Raw genomic sequence first — 23,386 nt, 5'->3', positions numbered from 1 at the left:
ATACTTCCTAGTGATGCACAAGGCTTTAAAGTTACTTTTGAGTGATAAGAACAAGTTAGAGCGTGCCAATCCCAATTGCGTGTCGGTGTATTTTCATTCGGCTACTTGTTTCATCAGCTTACAAATAAAAATTGTTCGTCGTGGATATGTCCATAGCATTTTTTAACACTTTTGTTTCTGATCCACTTCAACGGCATTATCGGAATTAAAAAAATATCGTCTACACAACAACTCTTTGGTTTTTAAAGATTTCAGTCTCTCCTTTTGGTGACAGAAAGCAAAGGAATTGATTCTAATTTTGCCAGGCTTTTTTCCCCTCGATCTGAGGTACAAGGCTTTAATATTAATTACTTTCGACTGATAAAAACAAGATAGAACGTGCCAATCCCAAGTGCGTGTGAGTGTATTTTCATTTCGCTACTTGTTTAATCAGCTTACAATTAAAAATTATTCGTCATATTTTTTCCAGGGCATGTCTAATTAGCACAAAACACTTTTGTTTCTGGCTGATCCACCGTTCGTTGCGTCAACTGAATTCAAATATCATCGACAGACAAACAAGACTCTCGTCTCTCCCGGTATGGTGACAGAAAGCAAAAACTGTCCCCTATGCTGCCATTTTTGTTCCAGTTTTTTCATCTTATGGAGCTCAACCGACACAGTTGCTTATTTCCAAAGTGCTTAATGTTCAACAGGCAGATCGATCTGACAGTAAAGCTTGTATTTCTATCGATCGCGAGGACATAGCCTCCGTTTAAGGTTCACGAGCCTGACCGACATGTGTTGCCCAAACGTCCCTGCAGGACCACGGAAAACTTTACCTTGTGGGCTAGAATTCATTTAATCCACTAGACAGGCAAGAATGCGTTCATCCACTAAATTTCAATAGGTTGCTTCTAAATCCGGTTGCTGAAACATTTCTCAGAAATCTCATCAGCTTGCTGATAATTTACTAGACTTCCGGTTCCAGTCCAGTTGTTCCACAGGACAGTCAATGGTAAAAAAAAATATATAGTGTACGATTTCCCTAGAGTCCTAAAAGCTCTTTTGCCCTGAGGCACAAGCCAATGTACCGTATGAGGATATTTTCGTCTGGTATTTGTTGAATAGTTTAAAGGGCTAACACTTCCATCGCGTGACCTGAATTGAATAAACATAAATGTCACACAGCAAGTCTTCGACTTTCAAAGTTATGTTGACAAAAAGATGAGAAAATGTGCAGTTTCGTACCGAGAAATTGTTTCCTTTTTTTGCATATGGATCAGACAGTAAGACTGAATTGTTTGGAGTCATAAACATTGCGTGACGATATCCTCGTAACAGAAGTCACATTTTAGGGGCCCAAAAAGAGAACGTTTTAGAAGTACTCCATTCATTTAAATGGACCGTGGACCTCAATAGTAGCTTGTCCAGCACTCCAGTAGTATCGCAAAGATCATGGATTTGAATTCCGTGCAAGCCTGAATTTTTTTCAAGAATATTCCGCCGTTCAAATATACGCATTTAATATAATTTACTTATTTATGTCTTCTCTTCTTCTTCTTCTCTGGCATTTTCCCGGTGGAAGGAACGGGTTACAACTGAGTGTCGAACATAATTCCCGTTTGCTTTGTCTATGCTACTCTGTTATTATTATTATTATTATTATTATTATTATTATTATTATTATTATTATTATTATTATTATTATTATTATTATTATTAATTTTTTTTTTACTATTTTTTCCCCTCTTCAACTTAAGCCAGTATAAAACTGTGTTCTCTGTGATTGGTTAGGAAAACTCGCGTCATTTTTTTTAACCAATAAAAAAATCAAACCAAACCCAAATGGTGGGCACTCATTTTTTCCCGCTCTTGGCACCGCTTGCATGTATTTGCTTCGATTTCTGATTGGTCGATTGCGCTGTTTGCGCCTGATGTACTTATACGACACTCATTTGATAACTGAGCTAACATGGAGTGAATTACAGGGCTTTGAATCGGGAAAATAATATATAATAGGTTCTGTTTATACTCATACTCATACTTTTTTTATTCAATATACACTGTAAAATCTTCAGTATTACATTATAATAAGAAAGTATTAAAAACTTCACAAGTTAAAATAAAAAAACTGTTTTACAAGATTGTCATCATTTATTTAGGTAGCGTCCATAATTTCTGCAATTCTTAGCTACGACGTCCTAGTTATTCTGTCGTGTTTTTCAATCCTGCTTTCGTTAAAAATTAATTCGTGCAATTTATTTCAACGTGGCAGCTGACAACAGGCTACCCTGGGTGGCAGAGGCTTTTCATACGCGGTTTGCGGTTTCTAGTTTTCAAAGCGACCTGCACGAAAAGCCTCTGGACCAGAGCGCGATACATTTGATAGCGCCGAGCCAATTACAACTCCGCTTATACCCAAACATCCAGAATCTTGATGTTTTGCTGATTGGTTCCTTGGAGATGTCGAATGTTTCAAACGCTCTGATTGGATAACAATCACAATAGGCGTGTGATCGGGACGTGGCTGGTTTGAAGGTGACAAAAATCGATTCCAAACAATCCAAGCACATGTAACGAACGTTTTTCGCGTTTTACTTGGGAAGAGAATTAGAAATATCAAATGGCTGTACGAACGGAAGATTTAGATAAGGCATTAGTCGTAGTCATTTGAACATTCGATGGTGTGGAGGAAATAAGTCCGGAACAAAGAGAGGGCATCGTAAATTATATTCAAAGAAAAGACATATTGGCGGTCTTGCCGACCGGCTATGGAAAATCACTGCTGTTCCAGTTACTACCTGTCATATGCCGTGCGCTCAATACGATGGGTATAAATAAAGCCATTTTATTATCTACATACTGAGATTTACTCACTAAAAGGGTGCGAAATAAATTTTCATTCGCAAGCTAAAAGCTAATCAAATGTCGCGTATCGCATTTTTTACGTTTGGAGAAAACGATACGTCCAATCAAGAGTCACGTATCATCTATTTTCACGCGTGAGCCGTATCAAAGCGATTCTCATTCAAGCCTGAACTCAGGCAGCGTTTGACTTTTCAAACCGTTAGCAAAACTGTACAAAATCGAATTTCTTTGAAAAAAATGAGTGAGAAAAGATTTGTCGGTTGTGAAACTTCAGTGGAGGATTATGTTGAAAGCATGGAGAACAGAATCACGAAGGATAAGACAAAACGAGAAGTACAACTGTTTGAAGAATTTTTGAGAAAGAAAAAGACCGATTTGCGAGAGGTGCACACGATTGCACCAGCAGAATTGAACAAGTATCTTGCTGAATTTATTCCTTCTGCTAGACGTAAAGACGGAGAAGATTATGAATCCTCAAGCTTAAGGTGTCTCGTCTCAAGTCTTGAGCGGCATTTCAAGAAAAATGACTACCCAATCAATGAGTATCATCAACGATAAACAATTTGAATTGGCAAGGAAAAGTCTAAAGTCAAAACAAAAAGAGTTGAAGAAAGCAGAACGTTGGAAACAAGTCTAAAGCGGCTGTGGCGCTGACAGACGAGGAAATCGACCTACTATACCAAAATAATATGCTTGGCGTTTCTTCTGCTGAATCACTGTTAAATACTGTTTGGCTTAAGGTTACCCTATACCTTCAGAGGTGTCTTCAGAGGTGTCTCGCGTCCAAGCAATGTAGCGCGTCCGGTTTAAACTGTCGATACCTCAACCCTATATCAAATTAAAGCTTATAGAACTGGCTATCGAACTAAACCAAGAATTTTGAAATAAAATGAATTGCCGAATTTTTAGCGCTGTTTTCTCAAATCAATTTTTTTACTTGGAGGAGCCACTTCAAAGAGCTAAAACTCAAAAGGAATTTGTTCGTTTGCCTTCAAATTCGGACAGTGGCTAGTTTAACATATAAACAACAAAACCGTGTCTGCGAATTTTTTCTTTAGAAATATTTTTTCTCCGAGAGCGATTTTTGTTCGATCACTTCACATTTTTCTCATCCTATTTCGAAAATGCTCTAAAACTTTGCATTGCGATTGAATATGGCAAAACGCAGACACGCTTTTTTAGCGCTTTGGGTCCAGAAACTGAGGAGCAAATTAAATTAGCGAAAAACAAAATTCGCTTTGACTTGTAGCTTTTAAAAGGTGATTCGGACGCTCGCATTTAGAGGTCGTGAAAAATTCGACGATTCATTTTATTTCAAACTTCTTGGTATAGTTTGATAGCCAGCTCTATAAGCTTTAATTTGATATAGGGGTTTAGGTATCTACAGTTTAAACTGGACCCGCTACATCGCTTAAACGCGAGACACCTTTGAAGGTATAGGGTAACCTTAACAACACCATTCATTTTGGAATGTGAGGCTGTCAAGAGCACAGAGATTTGTGCTAGGGTAATGTCAAACTTTCTGAGGACGCAAACGGTAACGAATATTAAGCGTACACTGAGAGACAAGCAAAAACAAGGTCTGGTGTTGACGCCAGAAAGGTTTCGCCAAAAATGTTCTCCACTGGCACTGAACGAGATCCCGTAGCCGTGTACAAAATTTACCGCGACAAGCGACCGAAAAATATGATCGCTGACGATGCACCATTTTACTTTGGGATAAACTACACGAGACAGGATAGCTCCAAAACAATCTGGTTCAAGGCGGCACCAATGGGTGTAATCAAACTAAACACCTTAATGAAAACGATGGATTTGAAAGCAAACATCAACGACGAGCGTCTCACCAACCATGATGCTCGTAAACATATGATTCAAAAACTTAATGATAAAGATATTCCGCCAACACGTATCATGCAGTTAAGCGGGCAAAGAAACGTGCAAAGCATCACAAACTACAGTGGCTTGAACCTAAACCAGCAAAAAAATATACCAGGCATCTCGAGCAGAACATCTCAAACACATGACTACTGGTACTTCAACCAGCGGAACTGCCGCTGCAAGCACGAATAAAACCCATATGAATTTTTTGCAGGGAGCTGTGATAAGTGGAGGCCAGTTTACGGTTTTCGTCAACGCACTTACTACCTCGCCAACTATTCTCAGCGGTCTCACCTCTCACATATAAAAGAGAGAGTAAACAAAGCAATGATGCCATTCTCTCGAAGCTGTCCAACAAGCCATTTAGCATGCCTGATCCCTTGTTTTTGTTGGGCTTTGCGCGCTATTTCTAATTTGATCTCTTATTCGTCCTGCTTTTATCGTTTGCGCGCGTTTTATACGGGTTTTGCGGGCTATTTCTTAATTATTTGATATGTCATTCGTCCTGGTTTTTACGTTTGCCTGCGTTTTATATATAGTCTTTGCGGGCTATTTCTTATTTGATATGTTATTCGCCTGCTTTTAACGTTTTCCCTCGTTTTATATGGACTTTGCGAGCTACTTCTAATTTGATTTGCTGTTCGCCCTGCTTTTATCGTTTGCTCTCCTTTACAAGATATATTCATTTTGATATTTTACTTGCCCTTTTTTTAACGTTTGCCCTCTTTCTATTTGAGCTTGTGTACTATTTTCTGTTTTGCTTATTTATATTTTGATATATTTACCTTTTGTCCTTTGTTTTGTTTGGACTTTCTATATATTTTCTGTTCTGAAAACCTATTATGCTTGCAACTCCTGTTTTGCATACGCCCTTTCTTTTGTTCATAAATAGTTTTCTTACTGGTTTGCAAATAAAATTCGGAGTTAAAGCTGCACCATTTGTTTTGTTTTCCTTTTCAAGTTGTTTGCTCTGTTTTATTAAATTATTTTTTCCGCTATATGTTTGTTTTTGCTTGTTTCTAGATATTTGCATATGCCGCGTGGCTCATACCTTCGTGTTTTTTGCGACCTCTGTGTTCAAAAGTTGATTTGCTTATTGTCTGTTTGCTCATTGTCTTACCTTTTGCTTTTAATTTTTTTGTGTTTTTTGATTGCTTCGTCGCCCGGCTTTTTTATTTGCTTCTCTTTTTATTTGTTTCTCTCTTTGACTGTTTTTTCTTTTTTTTTTTTTTGCAATATATACATCATATACATGTTTTTGTTACGGTTGTTGTTTTTCCTTCTGCGGCTATCTCTTTCTAAGTATAGTTTTTTGTTGTTTTATCTTTTATTAGGCCTTACAGCACCGTATTAAAATTTTGGAGAGTGCCCAAGGCACCACTGTCCACTCCTTGATTCAGAAAACTTCATACTGCGGTGGCCGAAGGGTAGAAGATTTCGACAAATATGAGGCTCTCCGCTATGCTTAAGAGTTGGCTTCTGTTGAAAAATCCTTTGGTAATCCGAAGGCTGCCAACTATGATATTATTGCCTCCACCCTGAGAGGGAAGCTTTACGTACCAGCAGAGCAATTCAAGGCGTATTTCCTAGCCCTATTGTCCGACAAGGATTTCTCTCGTGTGATCGAAACAGTTTCCAAGGTTGATAAATCCTTTCGGCATTCAATGCCATATCGTGCCCCGTCACGCAGATGAAGATTCCCGTATCAGCAGCCGTATTTTCAACCGTATCACAGGCCGCCTTCCTACGCAGTTTTCTACAGGTGTGGTGACCCAGGGCATAAATCTCCACAGTGTTGGAAGCATGCTCCACCTCGTAAGCCTTCCTCTCCTGCTTCATCTCAGCCTCCACGTCCAGCCCAACCTTCTTTGTAAGCTTGTTATTTTGGCTCGTGTAATAAAGTGTTTACGTTAAATTTACTCTTGTCAATTATCCGTATCTGTTTTTGGCTCATTCCATTCTAACCAGCCTTTTCACCAACCGCTTTGTTATATATATAGTCAGTTTTTCTCTGTTTTTCTTTTTCTTCTTCCCTCGGGTGGCATTCTCAAAGGGAAACTAGCGTTCCCTCTCGGACTACCGGGGCTGAGGTTGTTATTGCCTGGGCCTTATTCTCCGTATTTATTTTATTTTTATTTTTCTTCTTTTTCTGTTTTGCACTTTTCGAGAATATCATTTCATGACTGGGAGAAGACCCCTAATTTTGATCCTACCATGATCTCTCCCAACTGTCCGCGTTGGGTGAATTGCGAGGTGTCCCCCCTAACTGAGGCCCAGGAAATGGCAAGCAACGCCCACATTACGTCTGAAATTGTCTCCTCGGTTATCAGGGGAGAAATGTTTGACGACGCCACTCTTTTGGCTTTCCGCGACCTGAACTGCTTTAGGGCAGGTGAACTCCATCGTCATACGGATCAATGGGGCAAGTTGTTTCAGTACTCTACTAACAATTTCTCCGAAGTTCAAGACTGGATTCACAATCTCGTCAGCGTTGAAAAGTTTTTCAATCATTTCAAAGGAAGCTATAAAGGGTTTAATTATGATTGCGATAGGCCACCGGCTCGAAGTTTTACTAATCATTTGTCTTGTAAGCCGTTTGCCCAATTTATTTCTGACACGCTTAGTGAAAGACTAGCTTCCGGGACCATCTCTTTATGGGATAAGGTAGGAGAGTTCCCTCCCCCGCACCTTGTCATGCCTCTTACGGTACCGTAGAACCTTCCAAACCTCGCCTTTGCAATGATAATGGGTTTCTTAATCTCTGGATTCAAGATCGGCCTTTTTCGTTGGATAGTGTTCAACGCTTGCCAAAATATGTCCAAGGCAATTTCTTTCCAACTGTTTACGATGAAAAGTCTAGATACGACTATATCCAACTCTCTTTTGACAGCCGGACGTTTTTTGACCTTCAATGGGGTGGTTGGTTTTTTGCAGGTTGTTTGGTTGGAAATCGTCCTCCTATATCTGCCACTCCACCAGCCTTGTTGCCTCGCACTATCTACATTCCCTCGGCATCCCCTCATCCTTATACATTGACGACCGTCATAGCAGTCAGCTCTCTTTCTCAAACGACAGCCTTCCAGTTGCTTATCAAGATTTGCCCTTAAAGGATAGCATTAATTTGGCTTTGGCCAATGCGGCTATTTTAGTCACATGCTGTACTCTTTCCTCCCTTGGTTATTTCATTGGTTGGGAGAAATCCCCCTTGGTTCCTGGGTTTCATTTCTGACTCTAAAAATCAGGCTTTTATTTTATTACCTCGCAAAAAGGAAAATTTTTTCATCCTTCTCAAACGAGCCCTTCAGTCTGAAACCCTAGACCTGGTAACGCTACAAAATCTGGGTGGAAAATGTATTTCAATGGCTCTGGCTGTTCCCGGAGCGAGGCTTTATACAAATGAAATCAATATTGCTATCGCTATAGTGTGATGCGTTCCTCTCGTCCGGTCAAGATGTCGGGGGCTTTACGCCAAGAATTAGAGCATCGGCTCCTTTTAGAGTAATGGAATGGCTTTCTTCCCTGGCGATCGGCTGTTTTAATATTTCGGACTCTTCCTCGTTTGCTTGCGGAGGTGTTTTAAGTCCTGATGCCATTAATATCAATATTTGCGATTACTGGGAGCCCCATAATATTGGAGCGGACATTGCCACTAAGGACATTCTCGCCCTCAACAATGTTTTACAGTCCTTTGGGAATAATATTAGAAGCTCTTCGGTGGACGCGTTTGTTGACAGCCAGGTTTTGCTTTGTTCTTGGGACAGGCGCGGCTCCCGTTCCCATTCCTTAGTTCCCGCTCTTAAGTGTCTGTTTGAAACTACCATGAGCCTTAACATTGATCTGCACGTTCATTTTATTCCTGGTATTGATAATCCTGCAGATGCTCCCTGTCGTTGTCTCAATCTTCAGGACTCAAAGTTAAGCCCAGCTTTGTGAAGTTTGGTTTAAAACTTCTACGGTGGCTCCCGGGGACACTCCATCGATCTCATGGCGCGATCTTCCAACGTACAAACTGACTTGGCTGGCTATCCTCTACCCTTTCTTTTTCTGAGAGTCCAATGGCAAATGCGTTGGGAGTGAATGTGTTTACACGATCCCCCGATCTCCACCGTCCAGAGGTTTTCGCGAATCCTTGCGTTTTCCCACCGATTTGTCTTATTCCTCAAGTCTTTAAATATCTTAACTGTTTGAAATTGACCTACACCCTTGTAATTCCAGATGTCGTTCCACGGCGTTTTTGGTGGCCTTTGCTGCTGTCTGCATGCTCTTCCAGTTGTTTGTTGGCTGCCAAAGGGACAACTGATGTTCTTCTCACTCCCGCAAATGATGCTTTTTCAGATAGCAGGCCAATCCCTTGGGACCTTTGGGATTTCTGTGTTTCCAATAAATAGGTTTGTAGTCATTTTAGCTAGTTTGATGATTTATTGAACAGAATGAATTATCCTTTTTCGGTATTTTGAATGTTTCGTAATTTTGTATTTTTCAATAAATTCGAAGAATTTTGTTCCAACTATGTGTATTGATTCGGTGTTACCTTTCTTCGTGCCTCTTGTTTTCAATAGCATAAACTATCCTTTTTTGCGCCTCGATCTTAAGTCACTGAGTCATTTACTTTGTCTTCCTTCCTTTTAGGACCTTCCACAAGCTCAGCGAATTTTTACCCCAGCTGTAGCTTGCCCATCATTTGCTTCTGCCAACGATCACTTTTTTCGATTTCCTGGCAACTTGCTTGATATGGAAAACAAAATGCTGAGGGGGTATAGCATCAACTGAACGGCTGTTATTTTCCATTGTTTTTGTTGGAGCATTTTTAAGCCGTGATTAACTTGTTTTAACAAGTTACGTAAATCACTAAATCATAGTTATTAAAATCATAAATCATAAATCATAAATTATAAACTAAGTCATAGTTATTAAAATAACTATGAGAGCCAAGTAACAACCACTTTTACGTTTAACAACACGTTGCTTTATTTCTTTCATTGAGACAACCCTAACTGTAACGTTTCCGATCTACTCATTGTCCCAAAAGTTAAAGATATATAGTTATCCCGTACTATTCTAATTTATTATTATTATTATTATTATTATTATTATTATTATTATTATTATTATTATTATTATTATTATTATTATTATTATTATTATTATTATTATTATTATTATTATTATTTTATTTTTTTATTTTTTTATTTTTTTTTTTTTTACCTCAACAAGAAAAAGGAATCAAGCTTCACATTTAACTTTGGGTTTGGTGTTTCGCATCGATAGCAGTAAACAAGTTAGTATATGTAATCAAATGGTGACGAGTGAAATCACGAGTATATCATTTGATCACCTTTTAATATCACGGGTGACAAATATTGAAATCACGATCGTGGTCGGTTCTTTCTTGTTTACACACTTAGGCAAAAAACCGCTCGAGTATTTTATCCGACTGTTCAGGACGAACCGTCTCAGGGTATTTCTCAAGGCCATTTTCATCACACCAGTTCTCAAAAACCCTCACCCAGTTAATTGTGCTCTTTCGCGTATTTAGGTTTTCTGCAGCGTCTTTTAATGTCCTAACTTCTTTCATCCGTAACATCTTTAAACCTGGACGCAATTTTGGCACTGAGATGTAGGAAACATTGCCATAGCAATTTTGTAATTTCACATTAACGCTCAAATTTCGCGCCAAGATTAAGGAATAATTTGTCACCCATGATACTTTAAGTAAAATATACATGTTATATATTTATCTCAAATTCAATTTTGTTACTTATTTCGTAACTGGTGATGGATGTTGTAACGGCCGAAACATGTCTTTAAAATTAAAAAAAGTGTTGTACCTTTCTTCAAAAGGATTTAATTGCCTCCACATCTGGGAACAGGTAATAGCATCATTAATGTGTGAGCCCGATGAGATTTAGCATTTACATTTTAGCTGGCAAACTGCTCAAGGTCTTTTCCTACTTTAACAAAGCGTTACAATTACAAATGTTGAGAGACAGTGTGACAAATCGACGTCGGCCTTGGTACAATTAGAACCTTAACCAGAGACGACGACGATCCCAGCAAAAACCGGACTTAAAAATTACATTTTCGTTTTCTGAATATATTCGCGATGATTTGTACTCATTTAGTTTGTGGTAATTTCACGTCGTTCCTTTGCAGAGGACGACAACGAAATGTACCAAAATTTAGAACGCGCGTGCAGAGCCAGTGTTTTGCCAATTAAAACAATTATTACTAAGTCTGACGTTCTTGTTGCCGTCGAAGTCGTGAGTCGCTGCTTAAGGTCCCTCTGCAGTTGCAACTGAATGAAGGCGTTTTGTTAGCCTTAAGCTCAAGTACCGAAACCAAAAACTCTACATTAGGATGCCCAAGCTGGTTCCGTAGTAAGGGTTTCTGCTAGAAAACTGGCTTTAAACGTGCAAGTATACCTATAGTGAAAAATTATCTCGAAACTCGAAATTAAGATAAGAAAAATTTGTGATCACCTTCTAAATAACCAAAAATGTTTCCTCTAAGTATTACAGACCAGAATAATAAAAAAAAGCTAATAATAATCAAATTGGAAAATGTTTTTTTGACTGATTAGTACCAAGAGTAAAAACCCAAACATGCACTTATGGTCTTGATCAGGTAAATAAACGTCGTCCATATAAAATAATCAGTTCTTCTCTAGTCACTACCACAGAAGCGGAGAGAACAGTAACCGTTAGGTGTACCACTGAGGTAATACACGTAGAAAGAACTGCAGTTCCTCACTTGGATGGTAGTTGACCAATGGCAGCAATCATTAGACCAATGAAAACACACCGTTCTGCTAACTTGACCATCACCAACATTAGGGTGCCCTCCTGTTAACCATCCTGTTGCGTCCGTGTTACACCTATTAATGGGCGGGCATGAAGAAGCCATTCGTTTCCCTGCAGCTCTCTCAAACCGATACCATCCATGCGTTATTCCACTGTCACAATAATCGCCATAATTGGGGTAAGCTATCTTTCTGTCACCATTGTTCAGACTGTAATAGTTTTGGCATTCTGAAGAGAAACAGTAATAAAAGTAACACAGTGATAATCATCACAAATCAGGCTAAAACAAGTTTCAGTTCGCTGTCTAATCCCAAATCCTTATTATCAGTTGATGATGTTTCTAAGCATTAAAATTATACTTGTTATAATAATCATAATTTAAAATAATTTCAGAAACACCATTCCGGCTTGAAGTGCATTATGCCGCTAGCACATACAGGTGTACCATACACGCGCATACGCACGCACTTACACTTCAAATCATACAAAACAGAAAATTAGGATTCTAAACAATAAATAACATAAAATAAGAAATTAATATTGGTATTTTTAAAGATCTTCTTTCACTGTAGTTCGCCGAATTTAGCAAGACAAAGTAAGTTTTCAATCCTGGGTATTAAAATAGCAATAAATTGTACCGTGCGCAATGACGCACAAGTCACGGTTAATGTACTAACATCTCCCAGAAATGTCGCCGCTTTGTGGGTGGCAGGTGCAAAGGTCATATTTATTCCCTTGCAATTCTTCACATTTATGAAGATTAGGAGGTTGACACTGGCTAGATCCCCATTTATTTTGCAAGCGTTAAGGACAGCCGTTCGTCTCTTGGCCTGTAAAACACTGACCGATCGACCCGTTGGCTTATGCAGTTGGTTGAGCATCGGACTACCGTGCGGGAGGTCGTGGGTTCAAATCCCGACCGGAGCAACACTTAGGGTAGTTAAATAACTGAGGAGAAAGTGCTGCCTTTGTAAATGACATCTGCAAATGGTTAGAGTTTCTAGTCTTCTCGGATAAGTTCGATAAACTGTAGGCCCCGTCTCACAACACTTCCAGACACTAATCGGAAAGAGTAAGGCATGGAGTTCCCGGTGTGCTGGTCTGGTCTTTGTGCTGTAGAGGGCCACTGGGTTATCAGTTTCCTTACTGTCATGTGCTTCCCTCTTAAAATAAAGTCATCAGTTCAGTTCAGTTCAGTTCAGTTCAACAATCTTTTTTATTATTGTTCTCTATTTCTCAGTGCGCGAGCTGGCGGGCTTCTGCAAATTATGCAATCTGATTGGTTCCGGTGGCGGCCATAATTTTTCGATCTTGTCCACAAACCACTGCGGATTTTCACCCAACTTGCTGCAATAAATATGGCCGAACATTTGCTGAAAATGGCCCCTGCTGACGAATTGTCTTCTCAACTTAAATATTGAACAAAAATCTCTGAGAAAGGGATTGCATCCTCTTTTCCTCTCTTATCCGCCCGAGTATTAAAATTAGGTCGCAGTATCGATAGCAATTAGTGTTCAATTGGCGTGATGAGTTGCCATGGTAGTGTAACAAATTGTGGAGAAATAAAAAGATCGGGCAAGTGAGGGGAAAATATTCTTACAATTCAACCTACAAATAAAACCCAACCAACCCTATCAACTCCTCACGTTCCAGTATATCTGTAGGTTTGTTTGTACGTTGGCCAATTCTTAAGCCTGGTTTTCACTAGCGATATGTCAAGAGGAAACGAACGCGACGCAAGCACAAGCACAAGAAAAGGGAAAAAATTGATCCTTGTGCTTGTGCTTGCGGCGAGGCGTTTTCACGGTGAAATAAGCATTCTTATGCTTGCGCTTGTGTTTACTTCTGTGTTTGGTCGCTAGTGAAAACCAGGCCTTACAAAAAGGAACTTACGAAACTTTATCTTTACATGTACATTGAATTTGGCGTAGGGCATGCACTTTCAACAGGTGATATCATCTTCAGTTAAGAGGGCATCGAAGACATTGGACTTAGGGACTGGTCAAAAAGTATGGGGTGGGGTGGGCCGTAGCAGAGAGGGGTGGGTCGTGCAATTTTCAGCTACCCATAGGGGGTTGGTCATCCTATTTTTTAAGAGGAATAGGCACACATTTATCTGCCAACGTACAGGTGAAATTTCATTAGAAAAAAAAAAGCAAAATTCAAGGTTTCTCTGAGAAGTATGCAGTAGATCAAGATCTACATCCACCACCTTGCGTACCTTAACAAAATGGAACAAAAGAGAGAAAGAGAAAGAGGGGAGAAAAAAGAAAGAAGAAAGGGAGAGCTATGAGGATGTGGAGTGGGGGAAACTCCTTTGTAATTAACGATTTGCTGAGAAAGCAAAGAGTTTCTGTCCTTAATCTGTATATTGAACTTCACAATCTGACAACCGAAATAAATTAACGCAAAAAAAGCAAGCTTGACTTATATATTATGAGCTCACATTCAGTTGTCAGCAGTCATAGACAGTGTATCCATTGGTTAAAAACACAAGTGGCCCTGAATCGAGTGTCGGCAGCTCAGAAGCAAGCAAAGACTGTGTTCTGCAGGAAGCCAGGAGTAAAACCTCCGATGATGACAATATCCCTCTCGCAAAACTGGCTTCCAGCAGTTGAAATGACAGTGATAGCGAGGTATCGCTAAGGTGGGGGTACATGTGAATTTGAATGGAATTTTAAGAGGTTTAAAGAAGGGATAAAAAAAAGGTTGGTAGGGGACTGTTTTGATGTTCATATATCAATTTTTAACTTCAGATTATAATTTTTAAACTACATCAAATCTTAACTATTTCTTATTTCTCCAAATTTTACAACTCTTTTGAGAAAAACTATCTCCTCCCAAACATACCTAAAAATCACCAAAAAGTTTACAAAACACCCCAAAACATTGATTTATGCCTTGAGCATAGGGTTTTGTACTGCTTGAAACGCGAACGAGATATTTCCATTAAACCGATTTTAAGCAGCACGAACACGGCTTTCAGGTTTACCCCCGCCTTAAGCGTACTTCGCTAAACTTAATTCTTCACGAAGCGAGGCCGGAAGGTGAAGGTTTATGATTTCCTTGGGTGTGTATTTCAACCAAAAACATTCATTTTTTATAGGGGTGGGTCGTGTAATTTTCAACTTTCATTTAGTGGTGGGTCAGTCATTTTTGTGCGAAAAGGAGTGGGTGGGCCATATGTGTTTTATCCACCAGATTTTCAAATGTTCCGCCCACCCCGTCCTATACTTTTTGACCGGTCCCATCCCGAGAGCAATCCCCACGTGCACATGCACTTTTGCGCTGCGAACGAAAATGATGACAATAGATATAATAAGAACAAATTTGCTCTGATTTCCTCTCATTTTATTAAAACAAACCGAAGGCGAGGTACATAAACTTGCAAAAAAAAAAGGACGAGACCAATATTTTCCCAATGCGGATCGAACATTCTAGTTCACTAAGGTTTTTTGTTTTATAGACTTTCCCGCCTGTTTTTTCTAGTACGCATTAAACTTGTTTATGTTCATTGTTCAAGTACTGCGAGAAAAAGTGCAAGAAAGCCTTTTCAATGTTGACGCGTACACGCAGACAAAAACCACGTGGAAGAATTCTGATTGGCTCGCGCACAAAAAGGCGACTTTTTATTGCTCAAGGTTTGACACGCAAAGGTTGACAGGTCTCGTCAATCGAAGTGGAAAAGTTGGAAAAATGAAAAATTAGCTTATTTGAGATTCGGAAGAAAACGCATTTGTTAAAAGACTGCTGACTGTTTAAAAGTCTCAACTTATGAAAAAGACTTACTATGTAATGAATGACAGTCGCTGAAATCGAAGCTTTTGTAGTCAAAATTACATTTTTGTCGTCTTTATCGTCACGTAAAATAGCTCGGAGCTTGGGAAGCGGTGGCTGATCATGATTCGTAATCTGGGTGCTAAGCGAGCAGTTTTGGAAATTTGCTCGTTGAAAAATAGCCGAATTGGCTGCTGTTGTGGTCGTCCAGTACTGGTATTTTTCACCTCAATTGTTGTCTGTGTATTGCCAGCTGCTTGGAGATCACTTGTGGTTGTTGAGCGACGGAGAGCGAACGACATTCTTCGTTGATTCTGAATGGAAGCCGATCTGTATAAATAAAAACTTTTCAGATTTCCATGTACACTAAGTTGGGACTACAAGCTGTTTTCTTTTTACGCTGAGGACTTCTCGGGATAGCTAAAATTCGTCACCTTGAATGAGGTTGACTTGTGACCCGTGGATATTAAGAGAACGCTGGATTCTTCGTTGAAGGCAAGTTAGAGTTGCAGGTTCTTATTCGTCGCCATTTTTCTTTCTAACATCTTTAAAGAAAACGCAGAGCAGCAGATTAAGTTCGACCCAGGATATTGACTCAGGCTTTCTGAATTCGTTCCGTTAGTGGCAAACTTTTACCCATACTTTAAGGTAAGCTTTGTTTTTCTTTCTTTAGTGGTTCCGGTACTCTGAGGCCTTGTCGACGGAATTTTCTTTGTTTTCTTTGTTGTTTTCTGAGCTGCCTTGCGTCCCTTCGGCTGAATAATAAAATCCGTCGCGCTCGTAGCAAAGTCCGACATCACGGTTTGAACAGTTCATACTTAATAACCTTAATTGAAAACAATTTTGCTTTGTGTTGTCAAAATTGAAACACTTTGACCCATCCAAGCATATGTGGTAACGCAAGCGGTCCATCTTAGCGGTCCGTATAGAAAAATTCGGACCGCTCAGGGAGTTAATCAGTTTGATCCTTTTCAACGCGGACCAGTTCAACTATATAATAAGAACCTAGTAATGGCATATAAGCGCTCTTTCTTCACATCTGAAGGACTTCCAAAGTATTGTTGTAAACACTTAACGTAAACTAAGCATTGTGCTGAACTTGGCTAAATTCTTATAACGACAACCTAGAACCGAAGGGCATCGATATATACCGTATTTATTCGATTAACCGCCCTGGGCGCTTGTTTAATTTTGGGCCTATGAGAGTGGGCGCATATTCGAGGGTGGGAGCTTAATGTTTTCCCAACATTTTCAACAAGCAAGGATATTTTAGAGAATAACAAAACGAGGTATAACAAGCTTCAAGAAGACAAAACAAAGTGCAAAATGTAACATAAACGATTTAAAAGGTCATTAAATACCGTATATAAAACCAATTTTGAAACACAACTGACACTCCTCTTATTTCACGCTGTTTTTTGTTGTTGTTGTTGTTGTTGTTGTTGTTGTTGTTGCGAGGGGGCGGGTGGGCGCTTATTAACTTTTTGGGCTTTCAGGGTGGGTGCTTATTCGAGGTGGGCGTTTATTCGAAGGTGGGTGGTTAATCGAATAAATACGGTAACCTACCAAATAAATCAGAAAATGTTGATGCATGCCCTAATCTGTTTGTACTTATGATTGAGATTTGTGGGTTGAGACAATGCTTTGGGCATGTTTTCAATGTTTTGTACATTGATTGCCTGCACTTCTTTAATTCTTCAAAGCATTCTGCTACCTGAACAACGAAACTATCACTCTGCCACTAATTTTAACCATAATTTGCTTCTTCATGTTAAAATATATATGGACAAACTTTTAAATAAATAAAAAACACTGGCGATCAAGGTTTTGTCGAAACTTTTTCTTTTGCTTTGTTATTATGAATATCATGATTTCGATCATAATGTTCTACTTGAGTTTATAAGACAGTCCCAGAGGTCTTCGTTTTTAGCTGTGGTTTTTATCTTTACTAATTAACAACCTGATTCACCAAAGTATAGGTTGCTAAAGTCGTAGGAGTAGTGAGGGGGGGACCAGTTAGGCCGGATTTTCGCGGGGGAATCTCATTAACGACGATGACGTCACCGCCTATTGTCTTGCCCACTCATTATAGGATGACGTCATTTTTTAGTTAAGTCTTACCAACAGGTTATGAACTGGTTTGACAGGTTGATCAATGATGTCATGCTCTATTTTTAACTCATGACAGTCATGGTCGGTATCACCGGTTTAACAGGTTTTTGAAGTTATTTTTGGATACATGACATCATATAGTACACACATACATACATACATACATACATACATACATACATACATACATACATACATACATACATTCTTTATTGTATAGCTCCCCTTGGGGGCCCTTACGCCATACGTGAAAATAAAAATGGATGATAACTTAAAGAGAAAGAAAAAAAAATACGATAATGAAAAAACTATGAAGTAAAAAAATCCTTAAACAATCTCTTTTTTAAAAACGCTAAGTTTTCCCGTGTTTCTGATATGCTTCAATAAATAATTGTAGATTTTTTTTGCTCCACTGAAGGTGAAAGCCCTTTGGCCTTTCGGAAGCCTACACTTGGGCAGTATGAAGTCATTATTTTGGCTGGCGTTCCTTTGGTGAATTTTTGAAGGGTGTTGAAGTCATTCTCGAAGATAACCGGGAGTTAAGTTGTTCATTCATTTGTATACAGTAGTCTATTTTCATTGTCCGTAAGCGTATGAAAAAGCGATTACTGCCAAGCACATTATTCACGAATTGGGAGTTTCAGTAATAATCATACATTTTCAGTGATTCTATTTTGGATGAATTTGATCGAGATTGTGATTTTGTAGGTTATAAAAGGTGAAATCATACATCAGACATCGCACGCGTGTTTCGATTCACGCACCGTTACTTAAGCTATTATGTTAATTAAGTTGAGCTTTGTCGAGGATTAAACAGTAAAAACAGTCTTTTGTTGTCTTTGTTTATGAATAAGAATATTACGGTTGATCGATTCCTGGCTGCTTAAATTAATTTGCACGTTATGTTTGGCGCGCACTGAAAAAAGTAAACACGCTCAGAATTTACTGAAAATTCTTTATTTAAATCGTTCAACAATTCAAGTACAAAGCAAAGTTCTTATGACAGCGTTAATCATCTTTATCCTCGTCATCACTAGGGGGATAGAATGTCATTTTTGATGTCCTTTCATCCTTGTGTGTGATCGCTCCACAATCATAACATCGACGGAGAGATTCCTTCGCGTGCTTTCGTTCAAGAGGAATCTTGTGATCACATATAGGGCAAACTTTACAGTTATCTTCCCAAAAGCACTTAGGACATTTCATGACTACGGTATCATATCCATGTGAACTGTTGCAGTGTCGGCACGGATCATGAACTTTTGCCTGAGCTATTGTTGAATTTTCAACTGAGTCGCTACTATTCTCGGCCTCTTCTTCTTCCCAATCACTTTCCAGGCCGCTGTTATGAGACTCTTCAGGTTGGCTATTTTCAGAACTGGTTTCCTCCTCTTCACTACTGTCCGACAAGTTTTCATCATTAGCCTCATTACCTGATTCGTCCTCTTTATCCTGGTATCCTCTTTCTTTTTCTAACAAATCGCTTAGAAGTTTTTTATTTTTGATCAGTCGCTTATTCACTCCGAGCTCTGCCAGTCCATCTAGGAAAGTATTGAGCGCACGGGGTTTGGCGACATCTTCGTTATGAGGGAGTAACACATACTCGACCAGCTCTGAGATGTTTGTTACTGGTATTGCGCGCTGGTTTCGGAGCAACAGTCCACTAGGTGTCCAGAACAAGATATTTTTAGAAGCAGCCATACTATGCAATAGTTCAGAAGCGTGCTTTCTGGAAAAGGCGTTGGAAAGGTTCTTCAAGACATCTTTTATCCGGGGTTCTTCTTCGTCACTTTCCTCATCAGAGGTTGAGTAATCCTCCATTTCACTTTCCTTCTCTTTATCCCAATCCATCTTTCTTTTCATATCGACCAGCACTCGTTAAAAGAGGGACACAAATGACCAAATTTCAGAATTCACGGTCTCTTTTATAACATAAGATAACCCAAGCTACTAATTGCAGGGGTCAGTAATTCTTGTATAAGCCCACTGCCCTCTTCCACAAGGATGTGTTTCTTTGTCTTGTAAGGAACATTTCGCTGAGCAAGATTTAGAAGAGCATCCTTATGCGAACGCAATATGGCCCTAACTTCTTCAGACACTGGTATGTTTTCTGTAAGTACATTATAAATAACTTGCAATAACGCATGCAACTGTTGTGGAGTAGCTGTTCTCCAGAGAAAATGACGCTGCTTGGAAGGGCAATCAGAAAGGAGCTGAAGGAAACCCCGGTTGTTCTTTACAACGCGAGACATGATCATGGAATGAGTTTAAGAAAGTAAGTTCCCCTCTTATTGTGTAGGATGTGGGGGAAGTAATAGACTTGAGGAGAAGGAGGAGGTGCTGGAGGGAAAAACAATAGAAATGTGGTGGTGGAGTTAAAACAATAGAAACGTGGTGGTGGAGGTGGGGGCGGTGGTGGTGGTGGAGGGAAAACAATAGAAACGTGGTGGTGGTGGTGGTGGTGGAGTTAAAACAATAGAAATGTGGTAGTGGTGGTGGAGGAGTTAAAACAATAGCAACGTGGTGGTGGAGGAAAAACAATAGAAATGTGGTGGTGGTGGTGGTGGAGTTAAAACAATAGAAACGTGGTGGTGGAGGAGGGGCGGTGGCGGTGGTGGAGGAAAACAATAGAAATGTGGTGGTGGAGGTAGGGGTGGTGGCGAAAACAATAGGGGTTAATTCTAGATAAATGTGACACATTTGTCGTTTTTTTTCAATTTACGTTAAGTCTTTGCCGAAATGACATGAGTTGGTTCTGTTCCTTCTGCGAAAAATCCTTTAGTAGAAAAGATAGTATGCAAAGACACGTGATGTCTAAACACCGCAATGCTGGTTTCACTCCTTCCAGAGCTATGCCGTTTTCTGTAGAAAAGTGTCAGCGGTTTCAATTTGTACATCCATTTACTTGTATGGTTGCTGGGATGACCGGATCAGGAAAAACTGTCTGGGTAAAATTTTTGTTGCAACAGGCTCAAAGAGCAATCAACCTACCACCAGAGAGGATTGTTTAGTGCTATTCGCAGTGGCAGCCCGCTTATCTAGAATTGATGGCAATAATGCCAAATATAGAATTTATCAGAAGTATTCCTTCCAATCTAGAGCATGACTCCTATTTTGACATCCACCAACGCAACTTAATGGTGATCCATGGTCAGATGGCTGATGCCGGTGAAGACAAGCGAATCGTCAACCTGTTTACAAGAGGATCCCATCATCGCAACCTAAGCATAATTTACATTGTGCAGAACTTATTTCATCAAGGAAAAGGCAGTCGAAGTATCAGCTTAAACAGTCACTACTTAGTCCTTTTCAAGAACCCCCGGGATAAACTATCCCCCTAGCGATGACGAGGATAAAGATGATTAACGCTGTCATAAGAACTTTGCTTTGTACTTGAATTGTTGAACGATTTAAATAAAGAATTTTCAGTAAATTCTGAGCGTGTTTACTTTTTTCAGTGCGCGCCAAACATAACATGCAAATTAATTTAAGCAGCCAGGAATCGATCAACCGTAATATTCTTATTCATAAACAAAGACAACAAAAGACTGTTTTTACTGTTTAATCCTCGACAAAGCTCAACTTAATTAACATAATAGCTTAAGTAACGGTGCGTGAATCGAAACACGCGTGCGATGTCTGATGTATGATTTCACCTTTTATAACCTACAAAATCACAATCTCGATCGAATTCATCCAAAATAGAATCACTGAAAATGTATGATTATTACTGAAACTCCCAATTCGTGAATAATGTGCTTGGCAGTAATCGCTTTTTCATACGCTTACGGACAATGAAAATAGACTACTGTATACAAATGAATGAACAACTTAACTCCCGGTTATCTTCGAGAATGACTTCAACACCCTTCAAAAATTCACCAAAGGAACGCCAGCCAAAATAATGACTTCATACTGCCCAAGTGTAGGCTTCCGAAAGGCCAAAGGGCTTTCACCTTCAGTGGAGCAAAAAAAATTTACAATTATTTATTGAAGCATATCAGAAACACGGGAAAACTTAGCGTTTTTAAAAAAGAGATTGTTTAAGGATTTTTTTACTTCATAGTTTTTTCATTATCGTATTTTTTTTTCTTTCTCTCTAAATTATCATCCAAATGTAAATAGTTTTCATTATTATTATTTTTATTTTCACGTATGGCGTAAGGGCCCCCCAAGGGGAGCTAAACAATAAAGAATGTATGTATGTATGTATCTACTATATGATGTCATGTATCCAAAAATAACTTCAAAAACCTGTTAAACCGGTGATACCGACCATGACTGTCATTAGTTAAAAATAGAGCATGACATCATTGATCAACCTGTCAAACCAGTTCATAACCTGTTGGTAAGACTTAACTAAAATATGACGTCATCCTATAATGAGTGAGCAAGACAATAGGCGGTGACGTCATCGTCGTTAATTTATGCCCCCGCGTATTAATGAGATTCCCCCGCGAAAATCCGGCCTAACTGGTCCCCACCTCACTGCTCGTAGGTATTTACCACTTTCCACCGACACTGAGCTGAATAGTTGCTTTGCTATATACCATTTATTCCTGCCAAAGGTTACATTTTTCGAAAGATCAATTTGCATTTGTAACCAACATTTTCTTCCATCGTTTTCATCGATAAATTCGAGGTTGTAAAGTTAAAGCTTTAACTGCAAAAGTTTCCAAACCGAATTTTTCATGCCTTATTCGTGTTAGCGGGAAAATCTTCTTCGTTTATTTGTTAAATTTCTTCGTTTGTTGGGCTAGTATAAAAGGGTAGCCATTGTGTGGCATTTTGCGCGAGCTTAACGGGCTGCTTAAAGGTGAATTGCAGTTGCTATTCAGTATCCATTCAGAGCGCTCCAACAACGTAAACAATTGTTTTTCTGTATAATTTTGTATAGTAAGATACAGTATCTCTATTAATTCAGGAGTAATCTAATGCACGTTATGAAAACAAGTAAAGGAGCACATCCTTTCCACCTTGAATTTGCAGTTTGTGTGTGTTTGTTTGCGGTCTTTCTTTTTGCTATAGCTTATTAGGACCTTAAAGATATCAAGCAGTAACGTCAGATTCATGTGGCTCACCTGACGCAGAGTGGCTACAGTTTTTCCCGCTTCCTACGAAAGGATGGTTACACGAGCAACTGTAAGATCCTAAGGTGTTCGTACATGAAGCAAAACTGTGACAGTCGTGGACGCCGCTGGCACACTCGTCGATATCTGTGGATAAGAATGGTTATATGCAAATGTTTAGTGCTGAAGCATAACCAACTAACCTTATCCGTAGTTATGGTTTTAGGCATCTAACTTTCAGTGAAACAGGCGAGTAACAGCGCATGCAGCATTGTAACAAATATGGTAGCTGTAAAATGATTTAATACAGCCTAATGAAATTTGCTCCTAGGTCATTTTATAACAAGCACCAAAATGGAACCTAGAGTTATGTGTGTACAGTTCTGATTACAGCCCCTTTTGTCTTCAACTTTTCGTTAATTAGGGAGGACGTCACTTAGGAACGGTTGGGTAATGGAAATGTGAACAATACTACTGCTCTAATAGAGTAGACTAGGAAATAGCTTACCAGTGCATGTTTTTCCATCGCCCGAATATCCAGAATTGCATGCACAGGTGTGCGATCCATCGGTATTACTGCACACAGCGTTGGCATCACAGCTGTGAGAGTTGGTAGAACACTCGTCTACATCTACAAAAATGTAATGAGAGAAAGTCTCTATATAATTATAATGAATAAATTAATTCACGTGGAATTTGTTGTAATCTGCACTCCTGTCGTAAGTGGTTCTAATATCCCTTTATCTGTTTTGCACTATTGTATTTTGTGTCGATTCTGTCGCTATTGTTGCTTTTGTTGTCGTTGTTGCTATTGCTGCTGCTATTGTTGTTTGGGCAATAAAGCAGTTCGCGTAAATTTTGGAGGACCTACAAACTACAAAATTACCAGGCCCTGCA

At 39.3% G+C, this 23,386-nt stretch overlaps 1 protein-coding gene across 7 annotated transcripts in view; it reads right to left on the bottom strand.

Annotated features, from left to right (window-relative positions):
- Positions 1-23,386, bottom strand: part of LOC146485285 (uncharacterized) — a 70,907-nt gene that overhangs the window by 23,357 nt on the left and 24,164 nt on the right. For 5 of the 7 annotated variants that reach the window (XM_085103676.1, XM_085103675.1, XM_085103672.1 and 2 more), the window contains exons 5-7: positions 22,998-23,120; positions 22,502-22,636; positions 11,519-11,759 (exon numbers count right to left, since the gene is read on the bottom strand). In XM_085103676.1, coding sequence (XP_084959802.1) covers positions 11,519-11,759; positions 22,502-22,636; positions 22,998-23,120 — 499 coding nt within the window. Of the gene's footprint in view, positions 1-9,715; positions 11,760-22,501; positions 22,637-22,997; positions 23,121-23,386 lie in introns of those variants that run through there. The other 2 variants (XM_085103677.1, XM_085103678.1) reach the window with 2 other exon arrangements.

Source organism: Pavona decussata, unplaced genomic scaffold (genome assembly GCF_977016875.1).
Source record: "Pavona decussata unplaced genomic scaffold, jaPavDecu1.1 SCAFFOLD_27, whole genome shotgun sequence".
NCBI classification, from domain to species: Eukaryota; Metazoa; Cnidaria; class Anthozoa; order Scleractinia; family Agariciidae; genus Pavona; species Pavona decussata.
Note: the sequence above shows the minus strand (reverse complement) of the source record. Positions and strands in the feature narration are given on the sequence as shown.